We start from the raw sequence: 20,748 nt of genomic DNA, 5'->3' as shown, positions 1-20,748 counted from the left end.
CTCAGACAAGTTGATATGTCACTCATCCATTTTCAAAAAAATATAACAAATATTCTAATGCTGGTCCTTTTCGTTCATTAAACTCTCATTTTAACTCTCTTGTGTTCTTGCTGTGACTGAGTCTAGAGAGCCAATCTTCCTGTGATGACTTAACAAAATCCAGGTTCTTGAAAAACACATCAGTAACCATGTTTATTGTTAATAAACACTTGTTCTTAGATAATTGCCTGGGAGTAAAAGACTTTACATCTTGTGAAAGGATTTTCAGACACTCAACATGACCTTAAAGTATCTGAAATCCTAGGTCATAGAGCAATTCTAAGCATAAAGCCACCACTGCCTGCTGGAATTTGGTGGAAAGAATGTGCACACAACTGGTACTTTAAAAAAATCAATTAAAAAATCAATGACAGGAATGTGATTATTGCAAAGAGAATGTTTTCATATAAAATATAAACTTAAAATGTTTTTAATGCAATACAGAATGATAAGATACTACTAAATGTTCTATTCCACAGAGAAGTGACCTATTTTAGATAACTTGTTCATCTTTGATTTGGGTCAGTTTCATTGCCTCAAAATGATAAGGAGTTCCAACACAATGCCAATGATTATGCTAATACCTTATTGTTCTGTTTTATTTTTTTTATCACTAGATGACAATTTTGTCAGAGTAGGGCAACTCAGAATGTTCCCTCCAGGAACTTAGAATAAACTGTACTATTAGTGCTTAACCATTTCTATTATTTCCAGAACTTTGTTATGTTCTGGACTCTAACTCATTTCTATCCCACTTTACATCTGGTGAGTGACAAAATTGCTCTGAGAAAGTGTACACAACCTTAATACTATTAAAATTTAATTACTATTGAATAAAAGAGCAAAGGGTAATAATACTTAAAATGACTGAAAGATTTTGGCACATTTGTTTTAGTATGTGCATGTAAGAATGACAGTTACATTTTCATGTAGATGTAACAGTTGCTTCAGTAAATCATAATGATCCTTACATGCTGTTTAAGATTTTTTTCTTTTTTAAAAAATTTTTATTATTATTCAGTTACAGTTGTCCCCATCCCTCCACCCCATCCCAGCCGAACCCATCTCCCTCCCCTGCTTCCACCTTCCCCCTTGATTTTGTCCATGTGTCCTTTATAGTAGTTCCGGAAAACCCTTCTACCCACTGTCCCCTCCCCGCTCCCTTCTGGCTATTGTTAGATTGTACTTAACTTCAATATCTCTGGTTATATTTTGTTTGCTTTTTTCTTTTGTTGATTATGTTCCAGTTAAAGGTGAGATCATATGGTATTTGTCCCTCACCGTCTGGCTTATTTAACTTAGCATAATGCTTTCCGGTTCCATCCATGCTGTTGCAAAGGGTAGAACCTCCTACTTTATCTCTGCTACATAGAATTCCATTGTGTAAATGTACCATAGTTTTTTGATCCACTCATTTGCTGATGGGCACTTAGGTTGCTTCCAGTACTTGGCTATTGTAAATTGTGCTGCTATGAACATTGGAGTGCATGGGTTCTTTTGGATTGGTGTTTCAGGGCTCTTAGGGTATAATCCCACTGTAATCCAAACAGCCTGGTACTGGCATTAAAACAGGCACATAGACCAATGGAACAGAACAGACAGCCCAGAAATAAACCCAAGTCTTTACGGTCATTTAATATTTGACAAAGGAGGCAGGAGCATAAAATGGAGCAAAAATAGCCTCTTCAACAAATGGTATTGGGAGATCTGGACAGCTATGTGCAAAAAAGTGAAACTTGATCACCAACTTGCACCATACACAAAAATAAATTCAAGGTGGATAAAAGACTTAAATATAAGTTGTAACACCATAAAAGCCCTAGAGGAAAACATTGGCAGGAAAATCTCAGACATTCCATGCTGTTTAAGATTAATTATAATAAATACTAACACAGCAAAAATCTTATCCAGAGATTCACCTGAATCCATGTCTGCATTGACTGCATTGCTACTTATTTTTTAAAGGTTTTTATGCCTTCCTAAATAAAGTCTTTGAGAACACAGATAGGAACCTGCAGGTGATTCCTATTTCTGTCTTAAGAGACAGGATATAATTGCCTTTCATGTTTCCCTTCTATCACCTCTTATTTTAGCATTTAATCTTTCACTCATTAAAATAACTGCTTGAAGATGGCATTTATTATTGGAAAGATATAGATATGCTAAGTGGAGTGTGACAAATGAATTCTATAATTTGAAAACCTAGTAGCTATCAGGTAGTAAGCGATGACTCTTGTCAGTTTTATTGACTATTAAAGAGACATTTTATAGTACATCCTGCTGCAGATACTCTGTTTCCAAGGAGAAGCTTGATGTGCCAAATTCCACAATGGGTCTTTCATTCTAGAGCCAAGGCTTAAATCAATGAATAGAATAAAAAATTTTGTCTCCCTGGAAAGAACACATTTCCCATTGTTAAATTATATGCACCGGTAACAAATATGGGTATTTTAGAGATGCTAATCTTGTTAGATTTTTTAAGTTGGAGAACATAAACATAAATATGTGTTAAAGTTCATTTTTATAACTTGGTATTCTATAACCAATAATGCACTCTATCTCTTACAGGCAGTTATCATATTGCAATACAGTTCTTTGCATAGAGTTATGTGGACCTCCATAGCAAGTCTTAATGAATTTGATAAGTTGAAGGCATATGCCTTTACAAAAAGGTCTTGGAGTTGGGAATTTAAAAGACTTTGTTATTTACTAATTTGGTGTTCATCCCTCTCAAAATCTCAAGTTCTTACGAGTGTTGTGTGGTTGGAGCAAAAGTTGAATAAAATATTGCATATATTTTGCATGGTGGCTGACACACATCAGCCTTCAATAAATGCATAATACTCTCTGCAGGCACTTATATGTCCAGAACTCCCAACCATGCTTGTAAATGTGTCACCAAAGAAACAAATACTCACTTTCAATTCAAATCCCCTCTTTTTATAATCTTTCCATGAAATGTGCTTGCTCATATTTAAATTGCAAGATGGGTGATTTAAATGCAATACACTCTAAAATTATTTTTAAAGTAAACATTTGATTCTTTTATGGGAGGCAACACTAGCATTAATGCAATATTTAATTATGTGTCTCCTCCCTCAAAATTACAAAGACAAGCTCTCTGGATTTCTCTTCTTCAATTAAAGTATGGGACTGAATTTCAAAGTATCATCCTTTATTGCAATTCAGGTGAATTGCAGCTCTAATTACATGACATTCTTTTAAAGGCATAAATTGCCAATATTTTAAAAGTCATATTTGCATTTTAGGGTAGAAATTATAGTCACCACAATAAAATCAAGATGAATGTGGATTCATGGAGTTATATTTAAAATGACAATGTACCAACAGCGATAATGCACATTAAATTTACACAGCTTTTCCATAATCCTTTATGGTAAAGCAGGCATAGCATTGGAGGCTCTTGCCATATTGAACACAAACAAGGTTTTTGGTTGTAATTTTAAATAAAGTATTTTTCTTTCTTCCTCCATCATATTTATTAATTAAACAAGATTTCTTTCTTGATTCTGTATGAAAATGCAACGTCTTGTGAAATTTCTGACTACTGTGAAGTTAAAAATAGACTATCGCCAATAAATATGAATATAGTCCAAATCCCAGTCTTCTGCCTTGTTAAAGAATACTACTTAAATCTTTACGTGCAGGTCAATTTCTCTATGTTCTCTGAGTGAGAACATAAAGCAGACAAATGCAGAGCTCCTCTGACTGAAGCAGATGGCTGGGCTATCTAGAGTTCTGCTTAGTTGGTCCTGGCTTCACTCCCAGAGGTGACGTAGAGACACGGTAGAGAAAGTCGTGTGAGAAAGCATTTGCAAACTACTAAAAAGAGGAAGGTATAAAGGGAAATAATATAAAAGAGTGTGGATTATCTCATGGCGCACCTAAATTATGATTAGTAAAATACAGGACAAGAAATGTTTGTTACTATAGCTAGTCATGGAAAGTAAACTGGGAAGGAATATTCAGCAAAGGAAATTTTATGTCAGCGTCTTACACTGTCTTCTGAAATTCAGGGTGAATCCATCTTTAGTATAATTTTTAAATGATTTATCGTCAGAGCAAATTTTGATGGTATGTTCCTTGTGTATATGTTTCTCATAACAACTACTTTTTATTTTGTGACCATAGATTTTATTTTATTTTACCTTTCACTGTTTATTCTTATTGCAATAGTGCCCACTTATAATCTTTTTAACATATATACATACCTATAATCATTGTATCAAATGCATATCTATCTAGTAGGATAAACCTGTTTTAATTGCTATTCTATATAAAAACTCATTTCATTTTTATTATACAATTTTTAATTTCAGAACTATTTGTCTAATTAAAAATACTGTAAGTTTTCATAGTAACATATAGGTATAATATATATTATATACATACCTTATGTATTATATATATACTTTACATTACATATATATAGAATGTGAAAGTGGTTGATCTAATTACAGTGATGTCAGTCCAGGAAAAGTGTGCATTTCACTTACTGTATTAAACTGATTCTAAGAAACTTTGTAAAGTAACATTCTGATATAAGAATGTGTTTAAAATTTATGATGTCCCAGTTTCTTTGGGTTTTGGGATCCATAACAGTAGTTTAAGAATAATGGTGCAAAATATTAGGCAAAATAAAATGAGTTTTTACATTTTTCTCTTAACTCTCAGAATGCTTTGCAATTTTATTCCTATTTTCTACCTACTGTTTATTCTTCCCTTATATATTTATGATATCATTACTACAAATCTATCTGAAAATGTTTGTGTGAGTGTGTGTTTGCACGTGTTTCATGCTTGTGTGTATACCTGTGGATTCTCCTGAATCGTTTTGAATCCTTTTAACAATATCAATAGACATTTAAAAATGTTTTACATTTATTTTCTAAATTAATTTCAAAAGGTCACAGCCTTCTCAATTCTTTATGTGATTTTGACCATAGTACCTTAAAATATCTGTTGATTATTTTTGTCTGCAGAAACCCCAGCGGAGAAAGGAGAAGATATGCTTGTGTTCAGATCCTCAGCTTGACCAGAGCTTTCAACAAGAGAGAAGATATGTAAACATCACCGATTGATTTCCTTTTTTTCCAGCTTAGAGTTAGGGGTTATAATTGCCACTGTGTAACTGAATAAAGTATACCTGATGTCTGATTAGAAGGTCTCACAAACAGAATCTCAGAACGGGGAACGCACTGACAGGCTGCTATTCGAGGGCGCCAAGTGTCAAGTGCGTCCTTTTGGCAGTGCCTACTCACGTAGGAGTCTCGCCCCGGTCTGTTTTGAGCACCCCATGGCAGCTGTCTGTTACTGCTTTTGTCGCCCAGTGCCGGCGTTCTCACAGCGCTATCACACAGAGATTAAGGCAAAAATGTAATCACTCCTTCCCATTATGTCAGGAGGTAATGAAAAGAACAACCGATACAGACCCATGAAAACAAATTTACATTTTCTTGCTGAGCAAGTTACATAAATTAAGGCTCTAGAAACATTCCCCATTTGTGTTCCTATAGATTTGAAAGCAGTATAGTAAAAATAAATAAATAATGCACACGTTTGTGGCAATTAAGGAAAACCCTAAGATATGTTTCTTTTTAGATGAAAGTTACTTATTTAGAATGGATTTTCACATCACTTTGCTGATTCTGTTTTCGGTAACGTTATTGTTGATGCAGGTAGTGTTGTTCCTTCCTTTATAAATCACAAATTCACAATGTTCTATTAAAAATACTTCAAGGTACAGTATTTCTAAGTGAAAAAGAGGAAAAAAATCAATGGAATTCCAAACTATAACAGATCCCACGGGGACTAACTAGTAACTCTAGCTGCTGATTCATTCTGAAATAAAGTGCATTTTATAGAATATCCTTTTGATGTTTAGAAACACAAAAAAATTCCACTTGGTTCTACCATTCCAATGTCCTTAAACATTTCTAATCAGGCAAGAAGTGCGTTGAGATCTTGTCTTTCTGGTTTTGTTGGGTGAGTTTTGATTTGCACGTAGCATTAGCCTCTCTATGGCAGACCTGGTATCCAGTGTGTCTATGGAGATGGTAGGGAAGTAATAGGGCTGAAGTCCACTATTATGGTCCTAATCCATACTGTAAAAATCCATAAGTAGCAAAATTAAAAAAAAGGTCAATATGATAGGATTTAGTAAGCATTTACCATGCATATAAGAACATTACTTGAAGGAGGAGTTCTCTAGCCAGCCAGAGAATGAGGCTCACAGGTAAATTATTAGAGGACAGTTTATACGGTGAAAACACAGAGGTTGTTTATTCTTTACAATGATGGCTATAGCATCAGAGTGTTTCTAGGGATAGGGAACTGTTTAAAAGTGGTTACCTCATGCCAGTTTGGAGAAACAGTTTATGTTGTGTTGATTCTCTGAGTGTTCATAAAAACAATCTATGTTTTACTTATGTTTACAGAATAAGGTTATGTGGCTGAAAGGGTTTGTCTGCTCAGAGAATTTTCAAGTCTTATTTCCATTTTGTATATAATTTTAACAAGACATTGATGCTTGTCTCACTTTTCTGATTTACATTTTGGGTTTCCTTGATAACAGAGCCTTGCCCTGAACCCAGGCCTTGGTGTTCTGGAGGTCTGCTTGGCTCATGCCGTCTTCCTCCTCATGCCCTATGGCCTCGGACTCCTTGAATTTGAGGCTGAAGCTTTATCTAAGTTATTTTTTTTATTACTATGATTTATTATACTGCCACCCATCCTACTTCCAGCCTTCCAGCCATAATGTCCCTTATTGTCTACCATATAAAACCTATTGGGTATAAATCAAACATACACACACAAAATCAATCAAAGCTACAAAATCAAAAGGTGAGAAAACAGAGTTACGATTTTTTACAGTTTAAGGGCCAGCCCAAGTGTTGCTTCAGTTCCTAAAACCTCAATTCTGTTTCTGAATTTTTCTTCTCGTTTGCTTGTCTAAATGAGAAGTCTCTAACCACTACTTGACTAACCACAAAGTCAAGTAGTGGCTAGATCTCTTATTTATTATGTTTATACTGGAGAATATTAACCCAAGAGCCCCCATTCACAACTCCCTCAGAGATTGTCCAATATGCGAGGTTATTTTATTTATTTTTTATATTTTTACATAGCTCATCTGGAATGCAATACAATTATTTTGGTAAATTTGCTGCATATATCAACTTCAGCGTGCTATGTAACTTTTTTCAACAAATAATAGAAATAGTTTGTGGATAAAATCTATTTTCCAAATTTACAAATATATCCTATACATATTTAATTTGGTTTTACAACTATTAACAGAAAAAAAATAATAGATGTAAGGTGTAATGATTTTGGAACTTTATTTTATTTTTAAAATTATTTTATTGTTGCTCAATTACTGTTGTCTGCATTTTCTCCCCACCTCTCTACCCCACCCCAGCCAAACCCACCTCCATCCCCTGCTTCCACCCTCCCCCTTGGTTTTGTCTGTGTGTCCTTTATAGTAGTTCCTGAAAACCTTTCTCCCCACTCTCCTTTCCCCTGTCCCCTCTGGCTATTGTTAGCTTGTTCTTATGATTTTGGAACTTTATTTTATGTTAATAGTTGAAAAAAAGTAAGTAAGCTTTCATCCACTCATTTATGCATGCTTTGAAATACATTTATTTAGGGTCTATTATTTGGTAATATGAATCAAGACTAAAAAATTCATAGTCCCACTGTTTCATTTTTAAAACTAGAGTTCTGATCACAGAACATCTGCTACTGTATTTGTAGCCATAATTGGTTCTCATCCTTTGGCCAAAGGTTCTCGTGTGATTAGTTTGGTCACAAATAAATATTCATCTTTTGGCACCTACATTCTTATAATTATGGCCCAAATTTGTTTTACAGTTCCTTAACACATTTATAATTTCTATGCATCCCATATAAATACTATGTGACCTAGAAAATATTAAAAATAGAAAGGTATGTCTGATTCATTCTCAAGAACATCATTACTATCAGTTTTTGGTTTTGTCTATTGAGCATAAGTAATTAATGGAAATGTTTATTATAAGTCCATTTTTACTGTTAATAATTCAAAATGATAAAAAATTAATTTTTTAATTTAAAGAGTCACATTAATCTGGCAGGGATTTTCAACTGTGTCTATCCAAGTAACACTAGAATACTGAAAATTATAACATATAGTTATATATATATAACTATATACGTCACGAACCCCATAATGATATTTAGGCCAACGACAGACAGATGTACAATGGCAGTCCCATAACATTATAATGGAGCTGAAACTTCGTATCTCCTAAGACATTATAGCCACTGTAATACAATGCACCTCACGTGTTTCTGGTGATGTTGGTATAAACAGGCCTATTGTGTTAGCAATCATATAAAATACCGTATACTACATTTTACTGTACCTTTTCTATGTCTGTGTATGTTTAGAAACACAAATCCTTACCATTCTCTGACAATTGTCTACAGTATTCAGTACAGAAACATTCTGCACATGTTTGTAGCCTAGGAACAGTAGGCTATACCGCATAGCTTAGGTGCGTAGTCGGCGATGCCATCTATGCTTGTGTAAGTATATTCTGTGATGCTCACACAAGGGTAAAACCACGTATCAATACATTTCTCAGAACGTATTCTGGTCATTTGGTGATATGTGTCTCTGTGTGTGTATACGTTAATGGAAAAAGATTATTAGATATGACTAGGTAGTAACTAATTAATTTTCTATGGAGCCTATCAACAAGTATTTTTATGAAGTGTCCTTTATTAAATAAATTGGGTACTAGTTATTTTATATTTTAATGGCAATTTTCTAACAACACCTCATCAATAAAGATTTCACAAAAATATTATCACAATGTTCTAGATGAGTCTATTAGGTGAAAGATATTAGTCAGAATATTTCTGTATTTTAACATTTCAAAATGAATATAACATAAGCCAATTGTATTGATCAGTTCTTACATCTTTGTATTAAAATTGCGGCATATATAACCTCACCTTTATTTTCTCTAAGTTGTAAAAATTATGATATTTCTTGTGCACACTAGAAACATACTGAATCCCTTTTTCTTTTGTTAAAAAAAAATTGTTGTTTTATAGCAATAGGGAGGCTATTCTCATTTACATGTTAATTGAAAAGAAAATAGTGGAAAAATTTTAGTAAGTTGATAAGAAAGAAGCCTATTTATCCCACCTAATTTTAGGTGTCATTTGTTCATTCCTGTTAGAAAGGAAAATGACAAGACCATCCAATTAATTACTCATATAGATTGCAATTTTGCAGCTATCTGCTGGCAAAACTGAGAAATCTATTAATCAATGGAAATGAAATGAATCATAAGCTTCCCTGTTCCCTACACACAATTTTAAGTTTTGTCTGATATAGGATAGTATTTTTATACAAATTTGATGGTACAGATTTTGTTCATTAAATTGTTTTCATCCATCTCTGTTGCTATACAATCAAAGTACTCTGGAAAAAATCTTGTTCAATTTTTAACGCAGCAGTCTTATTATCCCTAAAGAATGGCTTGAGTGCTGAAAACCAGTATGTGATATGTCTATAAATCCCTTGTTTTAATATAATTGAGAAAATACCATTTAGAAAGTAGAGAGAACGGTATTATTTCATATATTTAATAATATTGAGAAATCCAGTGAAAATAATAATAATATTTTCTAAGTAATAAACTTTGTGTGAGTGCGGGTGAAGTAATCTAGCTAACAGTTTGCTAAAACACCTATGGGTGTCCTTTGGTGGGAAAATATATTTGTAAGAATAGAGGTATTTCAGGTCGATTGCCTTCTAAACTCCTGCATACTCTTTATCTTTATTTTGAGATAGACTGACAAATGTTTCCCATTCACATCTGGAGATGGTTCTGTGTCTGATTGTAACAATAATTTAAATATTATATGAAAATAATAGACACGCATGAATATTCTAATATTTAGTACAGAAATCATTGTAATTTAGAAATGGGACAAATAGGAAACTACCAGATCATTCCATAGTATAATGTAATATTATTAAGCAAACTATCAAAAGCCAAGTGGTGAGGATGATGGATATTAGTGGTTATGGGATAAAACTTAAATAACAATATCAAATTTCTATCTCTGGAATTTCACAAAACAAATTAACATTGAGTAAGCCTATAAATATATTTTTGTGGTCTTCATCAAGCCAATTAAAAACCTCCCCACAAACTAGGCCTCTGAATAGAATTTTGAAATTTAACTATAAGAAAAAAATGTCAAGTCAGTTGCCAATCATCCCTGTATCCTGGAAAAATTGTTCTTTCTATGATAAATCTTGTAGGCAAATGGGATCCCCTATATGCAATGCCCCGAGCACTTCAGGTCCCCCAGCTTCCTTTGCTATTTCCATGCTACCCTTAGTCTTAAAATATTTTTTGTCCTGACCCAGTCCCTATAAGCCTGTGAGGCTAAGATCTGTCTTCATAAATTCACACTTTTATCTGGAATCTTGTCTTATCCTTGAAGACTTAACCGGTAACTGGGAAAATATCCTCTATTTCAAATTGCACAAGAGATATGAAAAGTTTTACTTACTCCTTGTTTTGGGGCCTGTGGAGCAGTATAAAACTAACAGTTTCTAGTATCACAACACAACTCTCATCTACTCATCCATCCAGCTCTCTATTCATCCATCTATTTATCCATCCATCTGTCCATTATTTTAACAATATTTATTGACCATCTACTGTGTGTTAGGTAATGTTCCTGTCATAGGGGCTACATCATTGCACAAAACGGTAAAAGTTCTTGGTCTCACATTCAGTGGGGATAAAGGATAGCAAATAAACCAGGTGCGATATGTAGTTATCTGAATCTGGGCACCGTGAATAGGGAAGCTTGGGTGTGTCTGACTATTTTGTAGAGGATAATTTGTCAGAGTCTCTATGCCAAAGTCACATTAAAGCAGATTGACAGAAAGAAGTGCACAGTGATCATCTGTAGTGGCATGGGGAGGGTTTCAGAGTGAGGTTGTCTGAGTTTTTCAAACATATACGTTTATTTGTTGTTAGGTACAAAGTAATTCTTTGGAGTTAGCCACAGTATGAATTAATATAGGAAAAATAATGGTTAAATTGATATTCATGACTTGTAATTGACTGTTTTTTAGGCTCAACTGAATGGACTTTAATATACTTCCTTCCTGTATTGCAAATTAATGTGAGATTATATTTCTTAAAGAAAAGATATAATATCCACTTCCCTAAATTCGGATCCATGAAAGCTAAGAAAGAGAGAGAGATTGAAAGGGAGAAAGATAACCTTCCTTCTGCTACCATTCTTAATATCGTGTTATTTAAGGCTTTATTGAAACAAAACCATCCCCCCCATTGACTTTGCACTTAAGACTAACTTTTATAATTTCATTGATAAAATTTAAGATCAATCCCAAGACTTTTCTTTTTACCTCTATACAGTAAAATTCTCCAATCACTTCACTTTTAGTTCAAAATAAATTTGCTATGATGATTAAAACAGCTAGCCATATGTAATGATTATTTTATATGGATTAACTTTGTTAGGCCATGCTTCTCATCCTTGCTCAAACACCAATCTAGATGCTTCTGCGGAGGTATTTTTAAGATAACATTAACATTTAAATTTGTAGACTTTGCATAAAGCAAGCTACCTTTGAGTATATGGTTGGGCCTCATTCAATCAGTTGAAATCTTGAATACAAAAATGACAGTTCTCTGAGGAAGAGAAATTGCAACTCTTCCTGGGGTCTCCAGCCTACTGGCTTAGCTGGTATTTTGGATTTGCCAGCACTACAATTATATGAGGCAATTTCCTAACATTCTTTATCTCAATAGTTAGGTAGGTAGGTAGGTAGGTAGATAAACAGGAGAAGGTGGATAGATGATAGATATAGATAGATACATATACACATATATACACATACCCACATGCAGACCATATGCTGGTTCTCTGAAGAAATCTAATGAGCAAACTCTGAATTCCATTTCAAGTGAAATTTGTATAGTCTTCCTGCTCTTGCCTGCTCCATTCTGGATACTAGAAGTGGGCATAATTGGCTTTCTCTCTAATTTTCCCCACTATTATGCTTCTTTTCCTCACAAGTTCTCCAATTCGCTAAACATGGTTAATGATGCTTTCGCTGCTGGAGCAGTGACCTGGTCAGGTCCTCCTTCACGAACATTGTCAGGACTTACCACCCATAGAAGGTAATCAGACTACTTCTGGCGGAAAGCTGTGTGAGGTTTCAGACTTTGTCCTCCACTAGGGGTCCCTCACCTGTATTTTTTCTTACCTGATGACCACTTAAAATTCCTCCCCTAATTCTCTGATATCCCTCCTCAAGAGAGTTAATTGAGAAAGGTTTAAGAATAGCTGCCCTCCACACCCTCCTCTTTTAATCCTGAGAAACAGCCCTAAGCCTTCCTTGTCCCAACACATTCTAGAAGCTGTCGTCATGAACGTGCCTTTTATGGAATCTCCTGAAGTCCTCACGACTCTTCCTGGTGCAGTAAGGAGAATTCAGCAAATATCAAATTCCATTTTGGCTTTTTATGAAACCCTTGTAACTACACTTGATGTGAGACTAGATAGAATTCTCTTCTTTTTCCCATTGTGAGACAAGAGACTATATCGCAGAGTTTTGATATTTCCCAAAGAAATTCTAACATACAGAATTTATTAATATTTTAATTTAGATAATTTTATATCCACAACATGAATGGGCCACTGAAAGCTAAAATATGCATTTTATCCAATTATTAATAAAATAATTTTATTATAAAATTATTAAAACTATTAAAATGTTATTCTCTCCAATTTGTAATCACAATAAGAACTTACAGAATTTTTCAAAGAACTCGATAATATAATCTGAAAATTAATGTTAGAGAAGGGTGACAAACATACACTTACAGAACATCCAAAGGGGAGGATTTGTCCTAGTTTATATTATGACTACTTATACAGTATGGTAATAAAAATACTGTTGTAAGGGGGCAGAAACGGGCAATTCTCCAATTAACAGAAGCAGGTCACCATTTATAAAAAAACTTCATATATATACCTCTGGTATTATAGTGTAATAGTGGGATCTTAAATAAATGGTGCTGGGTCCATTTGCTATGTATGTTGAAAAATATTAATAATTATTCATTATAACATAAAATACCAATATCTAATGAATTATGAAGATATACTTGGAAGGCAAAACATGGGGAAGGCCAAAAGGGAATATGTGTAAAGGAAATGGGACAAGGGTCTCGGATAAAATTTTCAATAAATTATGTATTAAAAACAAAGAAATAAGGAGTAGCTAGCTAAAAATAGATATGGGATAAAGACATGTTTTTAACATAAATGGTATTATGATGTCCATAATTTGATATTAATGACTGAGTTAAGAAAATTGAGTTATAATACAGTAAGGAAGGGATTAAATGCCGGAACAATGTTTTCAGTGGGCAGCAAGGAATGAGATTCAGTGTACAACTGGTTTTTGGCCTTAGATGGAAGAATGGTTGGCCTTACTATAGGAGTAAAAAAAAGTAGGAATATATAGACACAAAGCAGAGGAGTAGGGTAAAAGTATTGGAAGAACAAAAAATGAGAAAGTCTCAGACACTGACATATGTTCAGTGAAAAATAGATGAAATAGATGTGCAGTGAACCAAGTGTGAATTATAAGGATGAGCCCTTTCCAAACAAACAAATTTCCTACCTATACATATTGGAGTGAAGGGAAATTATTTTATAACATAAGAATTTTTGTTAATTTTTTATAAGAAATAATTTTTCTATCCATCATTTGATGTATGTGAATATTTTACATATCCATACATATACTTATACATTTTTCTTTTTCATTAGCATTTATCCTTCTAAAGTTTTAATTTAATTTTCAGTGACTTATTTCAGCCTCAGTGATTTTGAAGTCAAGAGGTATAACAATAAGATTTAATAATGAAAATCTTAATAAGCATAATACATTTGGGGGGTATAAACTTGAATAGAGTTAAATAATATGGAAACATAAATATTTATAGAAATGTATTAAATAGTATCAACCAAGAGTTAAGTAATAAATATTAATATGCATCACTTACAAGATGACCCATGTGATAGTTATAACCAAATTTTAGGGTGATTATAAAGTCATTCTGCAGATTTACTAATGTTTACAGACAAAAGATGAGTCATAAGAAATAACTAATATGTATAAATACATATATAAATTTGAAATTTTTGTTTGAGAAGATTTCATTCTTCATCCTTATTTATTTATTTATTTATTAATAACAGTATGGACTGTAGTTCTTTGAGTTTATATTTTTCTTTGAATTATAATCTATTATCATCAATATTTATTTTCTTTCTTGAACTATTCCCAGCTTTGATAAGGAGAGATCTCTTTGTTTGGCTTCTGTGTCCTTTTGATAATTCCCCTTTTAAAATAGAAACTGTATGTGAAAATACATTATATCAGTTGTAGTTACGTCACGTTACTGTAATGTTATAGTAACTTACCCTGGGCATCCAATTACCATCACATCATTCTTTCTACACCCTCAGTGCACATTTGTGAATTATCTGTTTATTTAGTACATGTTTACTGTGCACCTACTATGTGCTAGACACTATTCTAGGCACTGTAACAGGTTAAGTGATGAAGCAGATCCTTGTGGACCTTTGCAGAGAAACTTGGCTTTTCCTTACATAAGATAGGAATCCCCCACAGTGTGTTGAGCAGATCATTAGATTATCTTCTTTTTAAAATTTTTATTATATTTTCCCATTACCATTTAGTCCCCTCATACCCTCCCTTCCCCCCATGATCACTGCACTGTTGTCCGTTAGCCTTTTTCCCTTTTGCTCAATGCTTCCACCCTCTAACCTCCCCCTAATAGCTGTCAGCCTGCTCTCCATCTGTGAGTCTGTCCCCATTTTCCTCATTAGTTCAGTTTGTTCATTAGATTCCAAATGTGAGTATAATCATATGGTATTTGCTTTTCTCTGGCTTATTTCACTTAACATAATAGTCTCCAGGTCCATCCATACTGTCTAAAGTGTAAAGTTTTTGTTTTTTTTTTCTTTTTAATGGCATAGTTGTATTCCCTTATGTAAATGTGCCACTGATTTTTTATCCAGTAATCTACTGATGGACACTGGGGCTGCTTCCATATCTTGGCAATTGTAAATAATGCTGCAATGAACATAGGGGTGCTTATGTTCTTTCGAATTAGTGTTTTGGGTTCTTTTGGATGTATTCCCAGAAGTGGGATTGCTGGGTCAAAAGGCAGATCCATTTTTAATTTTTTTTTTGAGGTGTCTCCATAGTGCTTTCCACAGTGGCTTCACCACCTGCATTCCCAACAATATCAAAAGGGTTCCCCTTTCTCCACATCCTGGCCAGCACTTGTTGTTTGTTGAGTTATTGATGATGGCCATTCTGACAGGTATGAGAAGGCATCTCATTGTGATTTTAATTTGTATTTCTCTGGATTATCTTTTTTTAATGTAGACATTGATCACTCTAGCTGCTGTGTTAAAAAACACACTATAGGTGGGCCAATGCTGATGCAGGAAGACAAGTTTGAAAGAGCAATTACAAGTGAGAATGGTGCTTCCAAGGTAGCTGTGGCGATGGTGAGATGATTGTGTTCCAGATTTCTGCTAAATTACATCCGAGGTGTGGGAGAAAGAGAGATGGTAAGAATGATACCAAATTTGGAGTCCTGGACATTTGCAGTAATAAAATTGCACAATGTGAATCTATATAAATACCTGAACACACACATCCCTATATCCTATGTTTTTTATATTTAATATTTAAAAATTATTAAATATTAAAAATATATTAAAATATTTAATATTGCCATGGCTGGTGAGGCTCAATGGATTGAGTGCTGGCCTGAAAACAAAAGGGTCACCAGTTTGATTCCCAGTCAGGGTACAAGCAGGCCAGGTCCCTGCTTGGGGGCATGCAAAAGGCAAGCACACATTTATGTTTCTCTCCCTCTCTCTTTCCCTCCCCTCTCTGTAAAAATTAATCAATAAAATCTTTAACAATGTATTAAACATTGAGTGTAGCCCTGAATGGCATGGCTCAGAGAGTTGGGCATCATCCTGCACAGTGCAAGGTCACCGGTTTGATCCCAGTGGGGGCACACGCCTGGGTTGTGGGCCAGGTCTCTGGTTGGGGACATGGGAGAGGCAGCTGATCAATGTTTCTTTTGCACGTCAATGTTTCTCTCTCTTTCTCCCTCCCCCTAAAAATAAATGCATAAAATCTTTAAGAAAATTGAGTATAATGTTGAGCTAGAGTATGAAAAAGACAACTAAACAATGTGCAAGTGAATTTCCAGTGCATAATGTGTAATAAAATTTAAAAATAAATAATACATATTTTATTTAATTATAAAAGTAAAGAGTAGCCTCGCCTGGATATACAGGTTTCACCCTCTATAATTTTAGGCATTTGTCTTTTGAAATTTGCATTGAAAAGAACATCTAGATTATTTTCTATAATATCCCTTGAATAGGTGACAATACATTTTGGATTTTTGTCAGTTGTCTCTTCGCCAGATTTTCAGATCTCAATGTACTGGAGTCGTTTTCACAATACTGTTGTACTGAGTTGTTTATTATTTTTCACTGCTTATGCTGAGACAATTTAACTGTTTATAACTTAGTATTGTGGTACATATGATATTTAGTACTGACTTTACATATAAGTTTAATGAGTTTCCAGTAATACAAAATGTGTACAAATATTAAAGTAAAGCTTCCTTCCTTTTCCTTAAGTTATAAAATTACTCTGTACATATTCCAATCTCAGAGACAACTTGCCATCTTTCTGATCCCTGCATGGAGTGAAGAATTTATACATTTTATATCAAATCGATATTAAAACCTTGCCAAAGTCTTTCTTAGGCAACATTTATAACAATTTATTACATAATAGTGTATTATGTGTTTGTAAATTTAACTAAGAGATGACACTAAGCTAATTTTAAATACTTATAAATATGAATGAGTGCATAGTAATATGTGTTTGAAGATTAGTGCATCCAGAATCCAAAGATAAGAGAAAAATCTGTCTCTTCCTTTCTTGCTTTGGAATCTGAGATACCAGTTGGTCATATTAAGAAGCAGAGATAAAAGGAGAAAGCAAGAAATAATTTGAATGCTGGTAAAGTGATCCTCTGCATTGCAGCAATTCACAATGGGGTGTTATATATAGCAATAAAATCAGCCATTGTTTTCAGTCTTGCTAAATAAAACTGAACTATTGGAATGGCATGCCACTTGACCTTTTGGGTTTCACAGGAGTATTTAACTGGTGTGAAAGAAACACACTTGCAAAGTGTCTTCTGTTGAGATGACAGATTCTCCTGGTTGTTCATACAATGTTCAAAAAACAAAAGTCTCTTGCTTCAGAACGCAAACAAGAATTTTTTTCCCAAGGAAGTACACGGTCTATACAGAAGAACGATAGGAGAAATTTTCAGTCTTTTTCACAACTTGTACTTTCAGCAGGTTCTCTAAAATCGACTCCAGCAGTTAAACAATCAAAAACAACTCACTTTGAGATTGAAATACTTGATGCTCAAACAAGAAAGCAGATATGTATTGTGGATAAGGTGAGTTTATTTATTTATTTAAATTTCTCTTATCTGCCCCAATGATTATGATTATTGATTAAATCTTGATTATGACTTATGATTAAATGCTGACTTTTTAGTGTTATTTTTTGATAAGCAGGATAGATACTTCATAAATTGTTTCAGTAAGAGATATTAACTGCAGCTTTCACAATCAATTTGATGGTAACAAATAATTATTAGGTTCTGGTTTTCCTGCTAACATTAACTATTATTGGAAGGCAAAATTTTCAGTGCTTACCTTCTCACTGTACATGAAAAAAAATGTTGGTAGGTTGTTGTTTTCATGCACTTAGTATTCATTAAGAATTTTCCTGGGGTTATAATAGTATTTTTAGAAAATAATAAGCAAAATCTACTGAAGTTACTAAAATTATTTGTAACACATATGATGAAGTCTTATCATTAAAATTATTTAGAATTGATTGAGTTATATGTTGCAAAATGAAAATATCACTTTCTCTGAAAGGTTTACTTATTTTAAAACCACAGGGTTCAAGTGGCTAAAGAGAATTTATTGCTTAATATTACGCACATATGCTCACATCACAGATGTTTCACTAAGATAAAAATACATACTTCCGAGCTCACATAATCATGTGTAGATATACATAGTATGATATTTCAAAATACTTTTACTCTTTTAAAACTAAAAAGACACTAGTAGTTTAATTTATTATGAGAAAGGTTGATGTTTTAAATAGAATATATCTTCATTTATTTTTATTAACATGTAAGATTTTTGCTGTTGTTCTAAAAATAGCACTGAATCCCTGATTCAGTTTGAATATGTTTTAGCCCTGTTTCTAGATAAGAAAGAAAGAGAAGGATTTGTTTTCTGTTGTAATTGTCAAGAAGAAGATTTTCTTATTTTCTTACTTTCTTATTTAGTAATTATAACATTATTACCAGTCTATTATTTAGGTAATATTAACTTTTATTTACAGGTGGAAATGAAAAATACAGCACTTTTATAGGTTCCTACAGGATATAGGTAGAAAATAGATTTAAAATCATTTCTATGCAACTCTAAATCATATTTTTTAAATACCAATGGAACATTTAAATAATAAATATGTATGTATTTTGTATAAATAATTTTAACATGAATTTCATACATGGTATAATGTATTTTAAAATTTCAGTAGAGTTTTTATATTTTGGTATTATACATAAATAAAACAAATAAAATCATCAGAAGTTGCTGATGTTTATAATATCTCACCATTGAAAATTCAAAAATTTTAACTAATACTTTTAAATTAAGGGAAACCAGGCAATCAATGGAATGGATATTCAGTTGGTCAAGGATATGTAAAGGTCAAGTTCCTAAAGTGAGACTGGTTATTGTGTCCTTTCTGATATGTAGCTAATCATTGACAAAAATTTACCTTAAAATAAGGAGAAATGGATGAGCTGGGCTTCTAATTATTTTCCTCAAACATTTATATTTCATATTATTAATATTTTATTTGAAGCCATGACATGGCAATTTATATTCTAGTAATAATTAAATTGCACAAAATTAGTAAGCATGCAGAAATCTAAGAAATAAGGATTTTTCTAAAAAATCTAGCACTTGAGTAGTAAGAGTACTGGCATTTGCATTTCCAGTAGCAAACCTTTAGGGGAACTCTGTAGACTAGATAGAGGATTGACTTTGGATTCCTCAACGGCTTAATTTGGACAATCAACACCATATGTGCTGCAACTTTCTACATCCAAATCTTTGACTTGTCAGTAGAACTGGATTTTGTTTCATCTTGTTTTACTTTTGTGATTTGGTAAGTTATCTCATAATGATGGCAAGACATTTAAAAGAAAAAGAAAAAATTTACTCTTTTCTTGTTTCATGACTCCTAACAGTTCAAATTTATAACATGAGAAAGATTGATTTTGTTTGCCATTCATGATTATATTTCTGTTAGACAAATTGATAACTATATTAAGGCATGTTAAGTGGCTTTCATTGCATTTAGCTCTACCCAGTGTACAAAAGAAGTGCTGCTTATGACTTACTCCTTATCTTCCAGTAAGTACTGCCCAATAAATTTGAAAAAGTTAAAGGTCATGTACTTTGGAATTAATCATATCTGAACTGAATCTCTGTTACCAATCATATTAACAAGGCTCAGGTAATTCACTGAATTTCTGATCCCAAGAACACTTATTTAGAATGTAGGTTAATATAATCTATTTTGTAAGCATATAGTGAAGAACAGGAAAACGATATGTAACAGACTTAGCCTAGTGCCTGGAACAGAATAAGAAACAAATATTTTTGTAGTTTTAAATATAATTTAAATAGTTAAATTTAATGTGTTTAAAAAAATCTAAGAAAAAACGAGTGATGAAACTTGTGATACTGGCACAGAATTTCAGTTTGACTCCTTAATAATTATCCATTGCCATGATTTGTTGCAAATGCTTGGGTTAGATATAAGTACTTAGATACCTTTAATGGTACAATTCATATGTGTGAATCTTAATAATATATGTTCAGTTCTAGTAGAAATTGTGTTTGCATCTAGGTATTATATTAACTTCCATTTCTCCATTAACTTCAGCATGGATAAAGTAAGTACTCAGGATATTCATGAGATAAAACCATTGAGATAATTCCTGAGATTTATGATAATATATTAAACCATGTTTTTCCTACACACACATACACACATCAAACAAATAAGAGTTTCTATTGCCTCTAATATCTTCTCCAGCATCTGTCCCGTTGCTCTCATTACTTCTATCATATTCATTTCATCTGCCTACATTTTCTTCTCATTTCATCCTAAACACACTCCATTCAGACATTTGCTTCCATTTTTTTCCAGAAGATGAACACACTGAGGTCATCAGAAGTGGTGGTAAATACCTTGCTAAATCCAAAGATCAATTCTCATACTTTATCTTACTCAGTATATTAAAACATTTGCCACTTCTTTCTGGCAAGTATATGGTTAAGTATATTCCTCTGGAAACACTTTTGCTCTCTAAGTTCCACAAT

The 20,748-nt window shown here is 33.1% G+C and overlaps 1 protein-coding gene and 1 long non-coding RNA gene across 3 annotated transcripts in view; both read left to right on the top strand.

The window, feature by feature from the left end:
• LOC123478677 (uncharacterized) overlaps window positions 1–5,263 on the top strand; it is a 59,327-nt gene extending 54,064 nt beyond the window's left edge. Inside the window, exon 3 of the long non-coding RNA XR_008426747.1 lies at window positions 5,043–5,263. This is a non-coding gene — a long non-coding RNA (uncharacterized lncRNA). The remainder of the gene's footprint in view (window positions 1–5,042) is intronic.
• Window positions 5,264–17,377: 12,114 nt separating this feature from the next.
• The window catches only part of TECRL (trans-2,3-enoyl-CoA reductase like), a 72,119-nt gene continuing 68,748 nt past the window's right edge, over window positions 17,378–20,748 (top strand). The window contains exon 1 of one of the 2 annotated variants that reach the window (XM_045187437.3): window positions 17,378–17,720. In XM_045187437.3, coding sequence (XP_045043372.2) covers window positions 17,487–17,720 — 234 coding nt within the window. In that variant the 5' untranslated portion in view covers window positions 17,378–17,486. The remainder of the gene's footprint in view (window positions 17,721–20,748) is intronic. The other variant, XM_024577665.4, reaches the window with a different exon arrangement.

This window comes from Desmodus rotundus, chromosome 4 (assembly GCF_022682495.2).
Source record: "Desmodus rotundus isolate HL8 chromosome 4, HLdesRot8A.1, whole genome shotgun sequence".
Lineage (NCBI taxonomy): Eukaryota > Metazoa > Chordata > Mammalia > Chiroptera > Phyllostomidae > Desmodus > Desmodus rotundus.
The sequence above is the reverse complement of the archived record's forward strand: the minus strand, read 5'-3'. Positions and strand labels throughout refer to the sequence as shown.